This window comes from Gorilla gorilla, chromosome 6 (assembly GCF_029281585.2).
Source record: "Gorilla gorilla gorilla isolate KB3781 chromosome 6, NHGRI_mGorGor1-v2.1_pri, whole genome shotgun sequence".
NCBI lineage: Eukaryota > Metazoa > Chordata > Mammalia > Primates > Hominidae > Gorilla > Gorilla gorilla.
This window is the reverse complement of record NC_073230.2, coordinates 18409779-18426816: the sequence shown is the minus strand read 5'-3', so window position 1 is coordinate 18426816 and position 17038 is coordinate 18409779. Positions and strand designations below refer to the sequence as shown.

Here is a 17038-nt window from a genome sequence, read left to right as displayed (position 1 = left end):
CTGATAAAGAACTGTTATCCAAAATATACAAGGAACTCTTAAAACTTAACAATAAGAAAACAAACCAATTTTTAAAAATGGGCAAAAGATCTGAATAGACACCTCATCCAAGAAGATACACAAAAGGCAAATAAGGGTGGGTGTAGTGGCTCACGCCTGTAATCCCAGCACTTTGGGAGGCCAAGGCAGGTGGATCACTTGAGGTCTGGAGTTTGAGACCAGCCTGGCCAACATGGCAAAACCCCATCTCTACTAAAAATAAAAAATTAGTCAGGTGTAGTGGTGTGTGCCTGTAATCCCAGCTACACAGGAAGCTGAGGCACGAGAATCGCAGGAACCTGGGAGACAGAGGTTGCAGTGAGCCAAGATCCCACCACTGCACTCCAGCCAGAACAACAGAGCAAGACTCCATCTCAAAAAAAAAAAAAAGGCAAATAAGCATATGAAAAGATACTCCACATCATACAACAGAAAGTCCAATCATACAACATACAAAATCAATCATACAACAGAAACTCCAAAATTAAAAAGGGAAATGGGAAATTATTTAAACTAGAGGATGAAAGTAGTAGCGTAATTTTTTAAGTCAAAACGTATTTTTGACCTTTTTGCATCTTTTGCATCTTTACTTGGAACATATATAAAGTTCACAGAATTCAAACTACTATCAACAAATTAATTATACAAAATAAAGATTCACCTAAAGTGGTCAAAGACTATTCAGCTTCCCTATTTATGCATCAATTTCCCTCTCCTTCTCTACTTTCTTCCTTCTCTGTAACAAAAATAGGTCTCCAATTCTAATGAATTAGTTTTAGGAATTAAATGAGTTATCATTAGCAAAGTCTCAAAAATATTTATAACTTGGACTGCCATCAAAGTCAGTTAAATCAATTACACAAGAAGAGTTGTTACATGACTTTATATAGACACAACATCCTGTTGACTTAATTGGCATTACCACTCAGCTTGATCATCTCATTTGTCTGCCTTGATTCAGACTTTTTAAATGTTTCTGAAAATCAAAGCTACTTTGGAAAGAAGGTAGATTTTCCAGTACCGAGGCTATTCATCTGAAGCAGGGGTCGTATTATGAACTTTTAATAGCTGTAAGCACGTCAGTGGAACTAATGTTGTGCCCTTACAGAAATCTATGTTTATCTGAACAATGAATCTACTGGGAAAGAACTCATCCTAAGTTAAGAGTCCAAGGAGCAAAACATGACTCAAAAACAACAAAATAGAGAGCGAGGTTCATTTTGAAATGTACATGGAACTAGTCCCCAGTGGACTCAAGCTTGTGTCCTAAAGTAAAAGCTATAGTAAAAGAGTTGCTTTACTATTATAGATGTGAGACACTGAGACCACAAGGCATCAGCAGCCCAAATATCAGCAACAAGAGACAGTACCCTCAAAGCAGATAAGGAACTATATATTCAAATATCTCCAGGGACTAGGCAACTAACAAAAATGAGTAAGTGGTTTGAGAGAGGACTGTAGTGAACTGGAGACCACAGGCCTTACTAGCAGGGGGCAGCCTTATTCAGCTCCAGCAGATTGTGCTAGAAGAAAGTGAAAACTACTGCAAGGGCAGGCATATGCCTTTAATGCCTTTAGTCACAGCTACTCAGGAAGCTGAAACAAGAAGATTGTTTGAGCCCAGGAGTTTGAGGCAAGCCTGGGGCACCCCATCACTTAACAACAACAACAACAGCAAAAAACCCTAGTGCCACCAGAACTTTGCAAAAGCAGCTTGAAATCCTAAATGTGTAAGATTTCCCAATGTCTAAATGTTAGCAACCAATTCAATTACTCAAAACTACTGTGCTGGCCTAAAAAAATACATCCATAGTCAATGACCACAATCTAAGAAGTAGACCTAAGAATGACTTAAGAAGTAGAGATGGTACTCAGCATTATAATCAAGCAGAGAAAAACAGAGATAGTGCCCTCAGCATCATAAGAGAATCACCAGAACTGACAGAACTCATCATGACTGTATCACACATCAGCAATGACATTCATGGATATAAGCAGCAGTAACATGTTTGTGATCATCAGTGATCAATGTAACAAACACTGCCAAAGTAGCTGCTACTCCTGAGTTAACATATTCTTTACCTACTCCCAGGAATCTGAACCACACCTGGAGAAGAAAAATACACATATATTCAACCATGTTTACTTTTCTCAGTAACAGTATTCATTACCACTAATATCATATTCATATAAATATGATATTTATATTAATGAGCCCTTTATATTCATTACCACTAATATCAAGTGGTCTTATTGCTGTGTATGTGTGTGTATATATATATATGTGTGTGTGTGTGTATACATATATATTTTAGGTATATATTTCCTTATTCAGTTTATTCTCCCAAATAAATTTATACAACTCTGCCTCCCCAAATCTCTAACTCCCCACTGTCCCCACTCTCTGCTAATGGCTTTGCTTCCTATTTCACTGAGAAAACAAGAAACATTTTAAAAATAACTTACACATGCTCCAACTACCACATCTAACAACCTAGCTACATCTGAACCCATATATCCTTTTTTCCCTAATTACTATGGTTACTCTTATCTACTCAATCTCTCTACTTGGTACTGGATCTCATCCCCTCTAATCTTGCACTCAAAACCTTTGTTCCAGCAATTGTTTCCCCTTCTTTCCTCACTATTTTCCTTATATCACCAATTCTCCCTTTCCACTGGGTCACTTCCATCAGCACACAACATGCTATATAATCTCTGCACATGTGGTAGGCAGCCTCTAAGATAGCCCTTAATAATCAGTGCCTCCTGGTATTTACACTCTTAGAATGCCCCCACCTACATCTGACTAGGGTTGGCTTGTGTGAACAGCAGAATATGGCAGAAATAGTTGTATGAACTACCAATATTAGATTATAAAATATACTAGCACTCTGATACAACTGCTTCCGTCTCTTTCTCTCTGATCACTTACTCTGAAGCCAGCTGCCCTTCATGAAGACATTCACGCAGCTTATGAGGGAGGTCCATGCAGTAGGAAACTGAGGTCTCTGGCCAACAGCCATCAAAGAACTGAAGCCTACCAACAACTATCTGACTTAGCTTAGAAGCAAATCCTCCAGGTCCAGCCAAACCTTAAAATGACTACAGCCCAGGCTATGGCTTTGACCTGCAACTTCATGAGAGATTCTAAGCCAGAACAACCCAACCAACTGCTCCCAGATTCTTACCCCTTAGAAATCATGTGAAATAATAAATATTTGTTGTTTTAAGCTGCTATGTTTTGGGATAATTTGTTCCACTGCAGCAGATAATTAATACAGCATCTAAAATAAGAAAGAAAAAAACCCTCCCTCAATTTCACAGCCCTTGTCCCATCTCCTGGCTTCTCTATATAAAAACTCATCACAGGAATTGCATTTGGTCACTTTTTGCACTTTCCCTTCTTTTATTCTCACTTTGAACTCTCTCAGGTCAAGATGGCCAATGACCCTCATGTTACTAAATTCAGTGATATATTCTCAGTTATAATGTGTTTTTGCTCTGCTTGAGGATATTAAACTCTACTATACAGAAACAAAATGAGATCAATAAAACTTATATGTGTATGTATAGATAAAAAGTAAGTAAAGCACGTATGCATTAAATACAGACAGAAAGGGACAGAAGGACCAAGATGTATCTAATATTCTTGAGGCAAATATGCAAAAGGCACCAAAGAGTCAGAATACATTAAATATATATGCGACACTTAGAACTCAATATTCCTGAGGCCTTAATTTGGCCACCCATTGGTGATACCTACTCTGTCCACTAACAAATACAAATAAAACCTATGGCTGTTGAGTAGATTAACTGGAGAGCTAACGCCATGACCAGGCATACTTGTTCCTGTATCTTCCTGAGAGTGTGCCTATCTTTGGCCCCGGGCACCTATCTTGTGGGCTCTGGTTCTCACAACCGCAGCATTAGCAAAGAAGGTTGATAAGCCAAAACATATCGACACTATGTACCCCAGGATTTATTTAGGTAGTGTGGTCCTTCTATCCTACTTAAACCCCAGCCTAAATGTGTTAACTTATCCTCTATCTTTCCCCTTGCTTCTGTGTATTTTATATTTATTTAATGAATCATGTGACATAAACATTTTATCAATTAGTTTTTTTTTTTTCAATAACCTCTGGGATAGCTTGCCTGGTGGTGTACTTAAAGTCCAGCATTGAATTAGGATGATTTCCCACTCTTAAAAACATTATTTGACACATTTACTGACTCTATTTTTGAAACAGTTTTCTCTGGGTCATCACCCATGGTTCTCATATCTCACTGGCCATGTGTTCCCCATCTCCTCTAAAGTACTAGGATGACTTTGTTACAAGCATTTAGTCTTACGTCTTTGCATAACATCTTCAGGCTGATAAGTCCCAAATTTAAACTTCTAGTCCTAACATCTTACATAAACAGAGTTTAAAACCAAACTTTTACTATCTACCTCAAAACCAATTCCTCTCTTAGATAATTGCAATGGTCTCCTAAATATTTTCCTAGTTTCCCACCTTAGATTCACTTCAGTCTACTCCCAACCCAGCAGTCTGAGTGATCCTTCCAAAACATGAATCAAACCATATTAATCCTCTGCTCAAAAGCCATGTTATGGCTTCCCACATCCATCATAATGATACGTGACAGCGTGCTGGCAGCCCTCACAGCCCTCGCTCACTCTTGGCACCTCCTCGGCCTTGGCACCCACTCTGGCCGCACTTGAGGAGCCCTTCAGCCTGCAGCTGCACTGTAGGAGCCCCTCTCTGGGCTGGCCGAGGGTGGAGCCAGCTCCCTCAGCTTGCGGGGAGGTGTGGAGGGAGAGGCACGGGCGGGAACCGGGGCTGTGCAAGGCACTTGCGGGCCAGCGCGAGTTCCGGGTGGGCATGGGCTTGGCGGGCACTGTAAGCCCCGGGCAGTGAGGGGCTTAGCACCTGGGCCAGCAGCTGTGGAGGGTGCACCGGGTCCCCCAGCAGTGCTGGCCCGCCGGTGCTGCTCTCAAATTCTCGCCGGGCCTCAGCTGCCTCCCTGCGGGGCAGGGCTCGGGACCTGCAGCCCACCATGCCTGAGCCTTACCCGTCCTGCCGTGGGCTCCTGCACGGCCTGAGCCTCCCTGATAAGTGCTGCCCCCTGCTCTGTGGCGCAGTCCCATCGACCACCCAAGGGCTGAGGAATGCGGGCGCATGGCATGGGACTGGCGGGCAGCTCCACCTGTGGCCCTGGTGCGGGATCCACTGGGTGAAGCCAGCTAGGCTCCTGAGTCTAGTGGGGACTTGGAGAACGTTTATGTCTAGCTAAGGGATTGTAAATACACCAATCAGCACTCTGTGTCTAGCTCAAGGTTTGTAAATACACCAATCAGCACTCTGTGTCTAACGCAAGGCTTGTAAATGCACCAATCAGCACTCTGTATCTAGCTAATCTGCTGGGGACTTGGAGAACCTTTATGTCTAGCTAAGGGATCGTAAATACACCAATCAGCACTCTGTGTCTAGCTCAAGGTTTGTAACACACCAATCAGCACCCTGTGTCCAGCTCAAGGTTTGTAAATGCACCAATCAGTGCTCTGTGCAGACTTGGAGAACTTTTGTGTCTATCTCAGGGATTGTAAACACACCAATCAGCACCCTGTCAAAACGGACCAATCAGCTCTCTGTAAAATGGACCAATCAGCAGGATGTGGGTGGGGCCAGAGAAGGGGATAAAAGCAGGCTGCCCCAGCCAGCAGTGGCAACCTGCTCAGGTCCCCTTCCACACTGTGGAAGCCTTGTTCTTTCGCTCTTTGCAATAAATCTTGCTGCTGCTCACTCTTCGGGTACGCGCTGCCTTTATGAGCTGTAACACTCACCGCGAAGGTCTGCAGCTTCACTCCTGAGCCAGCGAGACCACGAACCCACCAGAAAGAAGAAACTCCGAACACATCCGAACATCAGAAGGAACAAACTCTGGACACACCGCCTTTAAGAACTGTTAACACTCACCGCGAGGATCCACGGCTTCATTCTGGAAGTTAGTGAGACCAAGAACCCACCAATTCCGGACACAATAATAAAATCTAAAATCAGTACCAGAATCTGCAAGACCCCAGCTGGATTACTCCCATCTCTACTCCCACCACTAACCAGCTTGCTCACCCAGTTCTAGCCATACAAACTTCTGTGCCATTATACAAACACTCTTAAGCATGCTACCACTTCAAGATCTTTTTGTTTGAGATGGAGTCTCACTCTGTTGCCCAGACTGGAGTGCAGTGGCTCGACCTCAGCTCACTGCAACCTCTGCCTCCTGGGTTCAAGCCATTCTCCTGCCTCAGACTCCTGAGTAACTACAACTACAGGCACATGCCACCATGCTCAGCCAATTTTTTGTATTTTTAGTAGAGATGGGGTTTCACCATGTTGGACAGGCTGGCCTTGAGCTTCTGACCTCAAGTGATTCACCGCCTCAGCCTCCCAAAGTGCTGGGATTACAGGCGTGGGCCATTGTGCTTGGCTGAGATCTTTACATTCACTACTCCCTCCGCTTGCAGTGCTCTTTCCTAATATATTTACATGACTTGCTCCTTTACTTCCTTCAGGTCACTGCTCAAATATCCCCTTATCAGAGTGGATTTCCCTTAACAACTTTTTTTTTTTTTTGAGACAGAGTCTCCCTCTGTCACCCAAGCCAAAGTGCACTGGCGCAATCTTGGATCACTGCAGCCTCCACCTCCTAGGTTCCAGCAAATCTCCTGCCTTAGCCTCCAGAGTAGCTGGGATTACAGGCACGTGCCACCATGCCGGATTAATTTTTGTATTTTTAGCAGAGACGTGGTTTCACCATGTTGGCCAGGCTGATATCAAACTCCTGACCTCAGGTGATCTGCTTGCCTTGGCCTCCCAAAGTGCTGGGATTTACAGGCGTGAGCCACTGTACCCAGCCCCTTATCAACTTTTACAAATACAAACTTCTGCAACTCACCCAACCACCCTCACACATAGCATTCCTATACTCCTTGTCCTACTTCATTTTTCTTCAGAATCTGGGCCACCAACTAAGAGATATTTATTGGTTTGTTTACTGCCTGTCTCTCCAGACATTAAGTTCCACCAGGTCAACAATGTGCACATTCTATTTCATATGCCTAAAATTTACAGAATACCAAGCACATAGAAGGCACTCAACAAACATTACTAAAAATATAAATGAATAACAGTAACTGGAGATATTCCCACAGTGAGTGTTAGCAGCAAAAAAGGGCAGCTCCACATGAAGACAAGAGCATTAGCTAGAGAATCACAGATCATGCAAAGTCCCACAAGTCCAGCAGACTCCCAGAATTACTTGGGACAAGGGCTGTAATACCAGAAAAGCAGGTAAGAGAAAGGCCATAGAAATACCGTTTTGTGGTAGTCACAGCCCTGATTAAATAATAATAATAATAATAATAATAATTAATTGGTAAGAAAAAATAACTTTACCACAGATAAACCAGAAAGACACCCTCTCAACCAAGTGATCAAAATATCACCAGTATTCTAAATTGGTAGGCTTATGCAATAAAACTGAGAAAAAAAGTAATAGTAATATCACCAGTAACTGCACAAATAAATATCATATGCTTCCTAATACGATGCACTAAGAACACTATATAACTTCCGTGGTATTCCGGCCAAAAGCATATAACCCAAATCTAATCATATTAGGAACATTCTGTAAAAACAAACCAAAATAAAAAAAACTGGTCTATATATTTAAAAATGTCTATGAGACAGAAACTCAAGGACTGTTCCACATTAAAGGTGACTAAACAGACATGACAATTAAATGCAATACATGATCCTGGCTTTGATTTTGTTAGAAATGACATTGTTGGGACAATTGGCAACATCTGAATACAATCTATATAAATTAGATAAAACAGTATTTCATCAGTGCTAACTTCCTGACTTTGATAATTATGTGGTTATGTAAGAGAATGCCTTTTTTTGTTTGTTTGTTTAAATTTTGAGACAGAGTCTTCCTCTGTCGCCCAGGCTGGAGTACAGTGGCACCATCTCGGCTCACTGCAACCTCCGCCTCCTGGGTTCCAGTGATTCTCCTGCCTCAGCCTCTCGAGTAACTGGGATTACAGGTATAAGCCACCACGCCTGGCTAATTTTTGTATTTTTAGTAGAGATGGGGTTTCGCCATGTTGGCCAGGCTGGTCTCAAACTCCTGACCTCAGGTGATCCGCCCGCCTCGGCCTCCCAAAGTGCTGGGATTACAGGCGTGAGCCACTGCACTCAGCCCTTTGCTCTTAATACATACTGTCAGCCAGGCACGGTGGCTCATGCCTGTAATCCCAGCACTTTGGGAAGCTGAGTCGGGTGGATCACTTGAGGCCAGGAATTCCAGACCAGCCTGGCCAACATGGTGAAACCCCATCTCTACTAAAAATACAAAAATTAGCCAGGCATGGTGGCAGGCACCTGTAATCCCAGCTACTTGGGAGGCTGAGGCAGGAGAATTGCTTGAACCTGGGAGGCAGAGGTTGCAGCGACCTGAGATTGCGTCGCTGCACTCCAGCCTGGACAAGAGCAAGACTCTGTCTCAAAAATAAAAATACAACTATGAAAGAAGAAGCTACAAAAAATTGATAGAATATAAGTTTTTTAAGAATGCTTTCTATCAGACTAAAATAGTCAACTTTTTCCTACTTCTGAATTTTATTTAAAAACTAGAAATAATTTTTAAAAATTTAAAATTAAAAAAAAAAAAAACTGGAAATAAGGCCTGGCACACTGGTTCATGCCTGTAATCTCAGCACTTTGAGAGGCCGAGGCAGGCAGATTGCTTGAGGCCAGGAGTTCAAGATCAGCCTGGGCAACATAGCAAAACCCTGTCTCTACCAAAAAAAAAAAAAAAAAAATTTAAAAATTTAAAAATTTAAAAAAAAAAACAAGAAATAGTACCATAAAATACAATACCAGAATACTGACCTTTAAAGAAATACTGATTTTCATATAGCATTTATATTTTCATTATTTAAAAATTTTTTTTTAATTAAGATGACCAGGGGACCAGGTGCAGTGGCTCACGCCTGTAATCCCAGCACTTTGGGACGCTGAGGCAGGCGGAGCACTTAAAGTCAGGAGTTTGAGACCAGCCTGGCCAATATGGTGAAACCCCATCTATACTAAGAACACAAAAATTGGCCGGGCGCGGTAGTTCACGCCTGTAATCCAACACCTTGGGTGGCCAAGGCAGGTGGATCACGAAGTCAGGAGTTCAAGACCAGACTGACCAATATGGTGAAACTCCATCTCTACTAAAAATACAAAAACTAGCTAGGCGTGGTGGCTCGTGCCTGTAATCCCAGCTACTTAAAAGGCTGAGGCAGAATAGTTTGAACCCAGGAGGCGCAGGTTGAAGTGAGCTGAGATAGTACCACTGCACTCCAGCCTGGGCAACAGTGCGAGACATCATCTCAAAAATAATAAATAAATAAAAATAAAATAAAAAAGAACACAAAAATTAGTTAGGTGTGGTGGTGGGTGCCTGTAGTCCCAGCTACCCAGGAGGCTGAGGCAGCAGAATCGCTTGAACCTGGGAGGTGGAGGTTGCAGTGAACCGAGATTGTGCCACTGCACTCCAGCCTGGGCGACACAGTGAGACTCCATCTCAAAATAAAAGAAAAGATAACCTGAAAAATAGCATCCATACTTTGATGATTTAGCATTATTTCAACCGAAACACCATGAAATATTGTAGAACCACCTTAGTACAAATGTAAAAGAGCCACAGTCAGCCATTTCTAAAAAGAGAGAAAAGAAAGCAACATTACCTTCATGGACTGTAATGCCACAATTGTCACACTGAATTATTTCATCAGCGTCCTCACTATTATCTCCCAGACAAACACAGCAAATCAGAATATGGTCCATTTTTTGAGAGCTCCAGTTTTGACTCTTCTCAAGAATCAGCGAGTCCTAATAGTAAAATATTAACATATATCAGAAAATCACGTTTAAAGTAAAAAAAAAAATCACTAAAATTCTTTATTACTTAAACATTATACGCATTTCCAAATGTATGCCCCATTTTCCATTCTTTCATTAACTTCAAAGTACATTATATTTGAGAAATATATACTTGACCTCTTTATCAAAGAACCCTATAAGCACCCTCTTATTTAATTTTTCACTTCTCTGCAAGCTTCGTATTCTCTCTCCTCTAGGATATGAAAAAGCACGCATGCAACTAACAACTCTTGATCTGCTTTGCTATTCTGCTTTGCCCCTTAAACTAGGAAAAACGAAAAATGAATCCACAAGTAATCAAAGTAATCATTGATCCTATACATGTGTTTTAAAAGCACAAGACATGATTCTTACACTTTAGGAGCTTATAATCCTACCTAGAGAAGACAAGACGCACATATACAAAATAGGAAAAAATCAATTCAAAATAACATATAAGCAAGTATGTATGTGATGGCACACTTAAGGACTCTATACTCCTTAAGTACTGGGAAATTCAGAAATTCCAGCATTATCAAACTACTGTAAGACAGATCCATGAGAGCCTGCGTAGGTATATGAATACACAGAGATACAGAAAATAATCTAAAAAAGGATCCAGACTGACTAACTGCTAGAAGGGTCAGAGAACTCTATTAATTAGGTCTCTATCAAGAAATATCCAGTGTAAACTGGTAATAAAGACATCTAGCTAGTGATACTATAAAAAGAGAGGATGGGCACAGTGGCTCACGCCGGTAATCCCAAATACAGTGGGAGGCTGAAGCAGGAGGATCACTTGAGGCCAGGAGTTTGAGACCAGCCTGGGCAACACAGTGAGATCCTGTCTCTACAAAATATTTTAAAATTAGCTGGCCATGGTGATGCATGCCCTTAGTCCCAGGTACTCAGGTGGCTGAGGCGGGAAGATCACTTGAGCCCAGGAATTCAATGCTGCAGCAAGCTATTATCTCGCCACTGCACTTCAGCCTGGGGGGCAGCGCAAGACCCTGTCTCAAAAAGAAAAAGTACAGGAAGAGGTATTAATAAACTAATATTTAAAAGATAAAATTTCAGAAGAGGGTCTGCTTGTTTTCATTTAAACCTTCTGCATTATAGATTTAAACTTTAAATAAGAAAATGATTCTTGCATATTTAATAGATTGTGCTTAACATTACATATAATAAAAGATGGCACTTGGGTCCATACATTTTTATTTATGAACCTAACAATATTCAGAAATAAATTTAATACATTAGTTTCATACAATACACAATATATATTTTTCATAAATATATTTTATTATTTTTTATATTTTTATATTCTTTTAAACTCAACCAATATCCAAAAGTAACATTTGGAGTCATCATTTCAACAGCAATTTGTAAGTGACACTTGAATACACTTGAAGGTCACAATTAATAATTCTTCCAATATACTTTGTGTATAACATCTAAAATTGCGGCAGATTTGTAAAACAATCAGAAAAGAATGCAAACATCATCAAGAATATACTATCATTTCTCTTAAGAATTCTAGTATTTCTAAGTTCTGTATTTTGCTTCTTCTCTGTGTTATAAAACCAAACAAAATAGGTCTGGGGCTGACAAATGGCTGGCAAATAAAACTGAAAACATCCTAAAGAAAACTCATCTGGTTTTACAGTACCAGAGTAAGCAAACAAAAATCTGCCCAGATTTTCATACTACTAGCCATGCTTCAAAGTTGACTTGAAATCAAACATTCGTAAGTTTCTTTCTCACCTCTCGCTTATTCCCTACTGAACCTCGAAGCTGTAATTTCTTTATCTGGAAAATGGCGATAAAAATAATATCTACCTCAGGAGGTTATAAGAATTAACAATATTATGGCAAGAATGTTCCTGGCACAAACTAGACACTCAATAAATGGTCAATGCCTTTTCCTTTCCGTTGTATCTCTTGTTAAGGTGGTTCAAAAAGAGGAACATGAACTGATAATTTATTACACTGAGGATCTTCCTTGTACCCCCAGAAGAAAAGTTGCAAGTTCCAATGAGCACTACTACTTTAAATATCATCCCCACGGTAAGTCCAAAAAAGACTTTCCTTAGAATACCACATCTAGGTTAAAAAAAAAAAAAAAAATACAGACTAGAAACTAATTTAGCAAAAAATCACAGTTTGAAAATTAGGATACTACATGTCTTTATGGACTGTGTGGTAATTTCTCTGGTGGAATTAAAATTAACCAGCCCTGGAAAAAAGGTTTACCCATATGGGAAACAAGTAAATTTCTAAGGGTCAAAAAAAGTTGTACCAAAATGCAGTTCTAATTCCTCTATTTTCCTATTTTTCCATTTTGCTCAGAAAAACCATAAATGCCTAAATCATATCTCTACACCAATTTCTCTCCACATCTATTATCATTTAGAGGCAGAGAAAACAAGATTAACTAATGTTTCTGGCCCTCTGATCCTCATGACTTGAGGCTCTTAATAGAAATGTAAGGCAAAGAGGGAAATAGGGAAAACTAGAGATAAAATATTTCCCTAACCAAATGGCTAGCAGACAATGTTTCAACTGGAAAATCTAAGTAACACATCCTCCTTAAAAAAAATTAGGATCTCAGTTTTCTTCTTTTTCTTTTTTTTTTTTTTTGGAGAAGGAGTTTCGCTCTTGTTGCCCAGGCTGGAGTGCAATGGTGGGATCTTGGCTCACCGCAACCTCCACCTCCCGGGTTCAAGCGATTCTCCTGCCTCAGCCTCCCGAGTAGCTGTGATTACAGGTATGTACTACCACGCCCAGCTAGATCTGTTTTAACAGATCAAACACAAGTTTAAGCACACTTATGATTAGATCAATACAAAACCTGATTTATTATCAACTGTTAGTATATTTCTGAAGATGTATATCATCTTTCAAGGTTTCAGAGAAAGTAGTTAAGCTGAAGCTTTTAACATAAAATTTCTAAAATATGGTTTTACATAAAAATAGACATCAGGAAAATAGGTTTTGAATGGCAAAAAAGTACCACCTAGAAAATAACTTTATTATCATGGAATAATTTAACGGAATCCAATGTAATTATAGGAAGAATAAATGACAATATATGAATAAATCACTCACTACTTATAGTAAATTATTTCATTCTTTCCATCAGGATTTAAAACTTACCCCCAAAATGATAATACTGATCAATGTTCTCCACAGGCTCTAAAATATACTTACTGTTCATTGATATATATATATTCCACATATGATTGTAAATGATATATACAATAGGCTAAATTTTATCTAAATCACATGTGTTTAATACATGGAAATTCCAGCACATTTCCTGTAAAATTAGAATTAAAAGAATCCTACTGCCCTGAAGATAAGAAAAAATTATTGTAAGAAAAAGCTTGACCAATCATACTTCCTCTACGTTTTTAGAAAAGGTTAAATTCTCATGAATCTCAATATTTATAAATGTTACAGAACTGACCTTTTTTTAGGACTCAGAGCAATTTGTTTCATTTTGCAATGTGTAAAAAGGCAACTGATTAATAAGTTAGAAGTCCCAAATAGAAGTGGATATTTATAAATTTTGGCAAAATATTTACATTTTAATCCACAAAAATCAGGTGACAATTGCCATTTCTCAACATGACATCTAATATATTTAACAGAGCCTTTTATGGAAAAAAATTCTACTCAGCAAAGAACATAAAGTTACATTTATAAAGCAGTAATCCAAAATCCAAACTGTCTCTAATTTTAAATATTTTCTGTGAGAACAGAGCTCTCCTTTCTTTTACAAAACAAAAATGCCAATTCTATTGATATAATTTACGGTCATGGATTAATTCTCATGCAAAACTTTAGTTTCAAAATCTTGAAAATGGAAACCATTTCTGAAAATAGTACACTGCCTTCCCCAAAAAACTTACCTCAGAAAACTAAAGGGCAAGATAATCTTAAGGAATCTCAAAGCTGCAAGATTAACGGCTGAAAAAGACATACAACCACATTTCAAGGGGATTCTTCAGACTGCACTAAATTAAAAAAATGCCATAAGGTTATTGACAAAAACAGGTGTCCGTTTACGGAAAATGCAGTTTATCTAACGCCCAGTTCTAGAGCAGCAGTTCTCAAGGTGTGGTCCAGTGAACTCTCTTTCAGCAGGTATAAAAGGTAAAGGCAGTTTTCATAATGATACTAAGACATTATTTGTCTTTTTCACTCTTTCTCTCATGGGAGTACCATGAAGTTTTCCAGACACTACATGAAATGGGATCTGATAACTTGTGTGCTTCCTCAGTTTTAATTTGAAATGGTAAATATCAACAGATATAATCTACACAAATATTAATGGTTGTCCTCAATAATTTTTAAAACTGTAAAGGGGCTATGTGTGGTGGCTCACACCTGTAATCCCAACACTTTGGAAGGCAGAAGCAGGAGGACTGCTTGTGGTCAAGAATTTGACACCAACCTGGGCAACATAGTGATATACCATCTCTACCAAAAAAAAATAATAATCAAAAATAAAAGCATTAGCCAGTCATTGTCGTACACCTGTAGTCTCAGCTACTCCAAAGGCTGAGGTGGGAGAATTGCCTGAGCCTGGGAGATCAAAGCTGCAGTTAGCCATGATCACACCACTGCACCCCAGTCCAGGCAACAAAGCGAGACTCTGTCTCAAAAAAAATAAACATTTAAAAAATTTTAAAATGAGACCAGGTGTGGTGGCTCATGCCTGTAATCCCAGCACTTTGGGAGGCCAAGGCAGGTGGATCACTTGAGGTCAGGAGTTGGAGAACAGCCTGGCCAACATGGTGAAACCCCATCTCTACTAAAAATACAAAAATGTGCTGGGCATGGTGGCATGCACCTGTAGTCCCAGCTACTCAGGAGACTGAGGCAGAAGAATTGCTTGAACCCATGAGGCGGAGGTTGCAGTGAGCCGAGATCATGCCACTGTACTCCAGCCTGGGCAACAGAGTGAGACCCTGTCTCAAAAAAAAAAAAAAAACAGTTTGAGAATCGCTGCTAGAGAGTATTTCAGGATCTGCAGCATGTTGTTAAGGCCATTAAGCATATGTTAAGGCCATTAAGAGCAGTAATTATAAAAGGGCCCTGCTAAAATAAATATCAAGTTCCCATAAGAAACTTCAAAATTATGAAAGTTTCAGGTCATGATTTTGCTACAAATGAACTTAGCAGCTAAGAAAAATGTCTGCCTGCTTATAAACTAAATATGGTATAATTATATATTTCTATTATGTATTTCTAAAGCTACATTTTCACCTATCTCTACTACAAAGTAGTTTCTGAAAACAAAGTAAAAGCAGGGAAAATCAAACTTCAAATATAATCAAATATATACTTAACTATGTATTGGACACAGAAATTATCACTAGCTAAAATAACCAGGAAGATTAAGACCCAAACATTGGCCACAGGCAACAAGGACTAGCTTTAATCATCTTTTCACAAAATTAAGATCATACAAATAAGAAAACTAGAAATATAACTAATAATCACAATTGATTAGTTTTTTAATTAAAATGTAATTATCTAATTTGAGGGACATAATTTAAATAAACTAAAATCATCAAAAAATTACTGTAGAGCTTGAATAATAGAGTTGAGGGGAAAATGACTCAAGCTTTTAAGTAGAATTATTCTGGAGAAAAAGTAACTTTTTATAATCTCTTCTACATGGGCACTTTTCGAAGAAGCACTTTGGAATCTCATTCCTGGAATGTGTTTGTGTTTGGGACTATTAACCTAAACATAAAAGGTCCCTTTATTTACTAAAGTGTCTTCTAGTGGGGAAAAAAAACTGAACAACCAACACATGGACTTTAAATGCATCATAAATGTTAGTCTACAACCTCTTAGGCAGTATTTATGAAGTACAGGTTTAATAAACAGATACTACACACATTTTACGTGGCAAATTCCTAAACACATGCAGGTGTCCCCCACATTTTAGCATAAATCTAATCCACACTGCCTCTATCATTAGCTAGACTACTTCTAAGAATATCAACCTAATAAAAATGAAGAAAGTGATGTGGTCAAAAGTAAACTTACTCATTAGATATAGAGTATTAACTGCTATAACATAAACTGCATGCATGCCTAAATTAAATACAAACAATTAGATTTTTCCATGCCTGTTTAAGATAGCATTGATAATATGGAACTGCCTGTGCTATATCATTAAAAATATTACACTATTTCCCAAATGACAACTTTCCTTTAAAGATAAGAATTAGAATGACATTGAAGGCAGGCAATATTTTTTCATATAAAATATTGGTTTCAGAAGTTAACCAACGTTTATAATCCAAATATAAACTGCTGTCTCATCTCCACTGATAACCTCACAGCCTGCTATAGATTATTTTGGTAATGAAATCACCAAATTTTTAAGCAAAGCAATTAAAATAGATAATCACTGCTATGTAAAACTTGTAGGCAGAAAAATGTGAAAGAACAAATAAAGCATAAGAGGAAAAATCTTTCTACCAGTTTAACTTACTTCAGTGATATGGAAAAAAATAAGTGTTTGGTAAAGAAATAAATTTTGGTGAATATAAACACATTAACAGAAATGACAGAATTATTACAGTTCTACATGTGATGTAACAGATACATCTACATGTAAGACAACAACTCAATCTTTCTTTTGAAGAAAAACATATACAAAAACACACAGACAAAGAGACACAAATGTGTTTGACTGAAGAGTCTTGAATGATGCATCTCTGAGATCAATGGATAAACCTAACTTTCAGTAGTAGAACTTCAAGTAGAAGCACTGAGCCATTACTGCAGTTTTATGACAAAAATGTCTGTTTTATGATGGAAATGTTTGGGTTTTTATTCCATTTCTTTGTAGAGAGAATTTATTTACTAAATATATGTAAAAATAGTTCATACTTATGTGTATGTCCCATACACATAAAGCAAAGATTTGGTGACTAAAAAGATGATGAGTGCTACAACTGGTAAAGGAATTAATATTTAAAACGAATCTCTAA

At 38.7% G+C, this 17038-nt stretch overlaps 1 protein-coding gene across 6 annotated transcripts in view; it reads right to left on the bottom strand.

Annotated features, from left to right (window-relative positions):
- PHF14 (PHD finger protein 14) overlaps positions 1 to 17038 on the bottom strand; it is a 232582-nt gene that overhangs the window by 172417 nt on the left and 43127 nt on the right. For all 6 annotated transcript variants that reach the window (XM_055347355.1, XM_019031603.4, XM_055347353.1 and 3 more), the window contains one exon: positions 9845 to 9989. In XM_055347355.1, coding sequence (XP_055203330.1) covers positions 9845 to 9989 — 145 coding nt within the window. The remainder of the gene's footprint in view (positions 1 to 9844; positions 9990 to 17038) is intronic.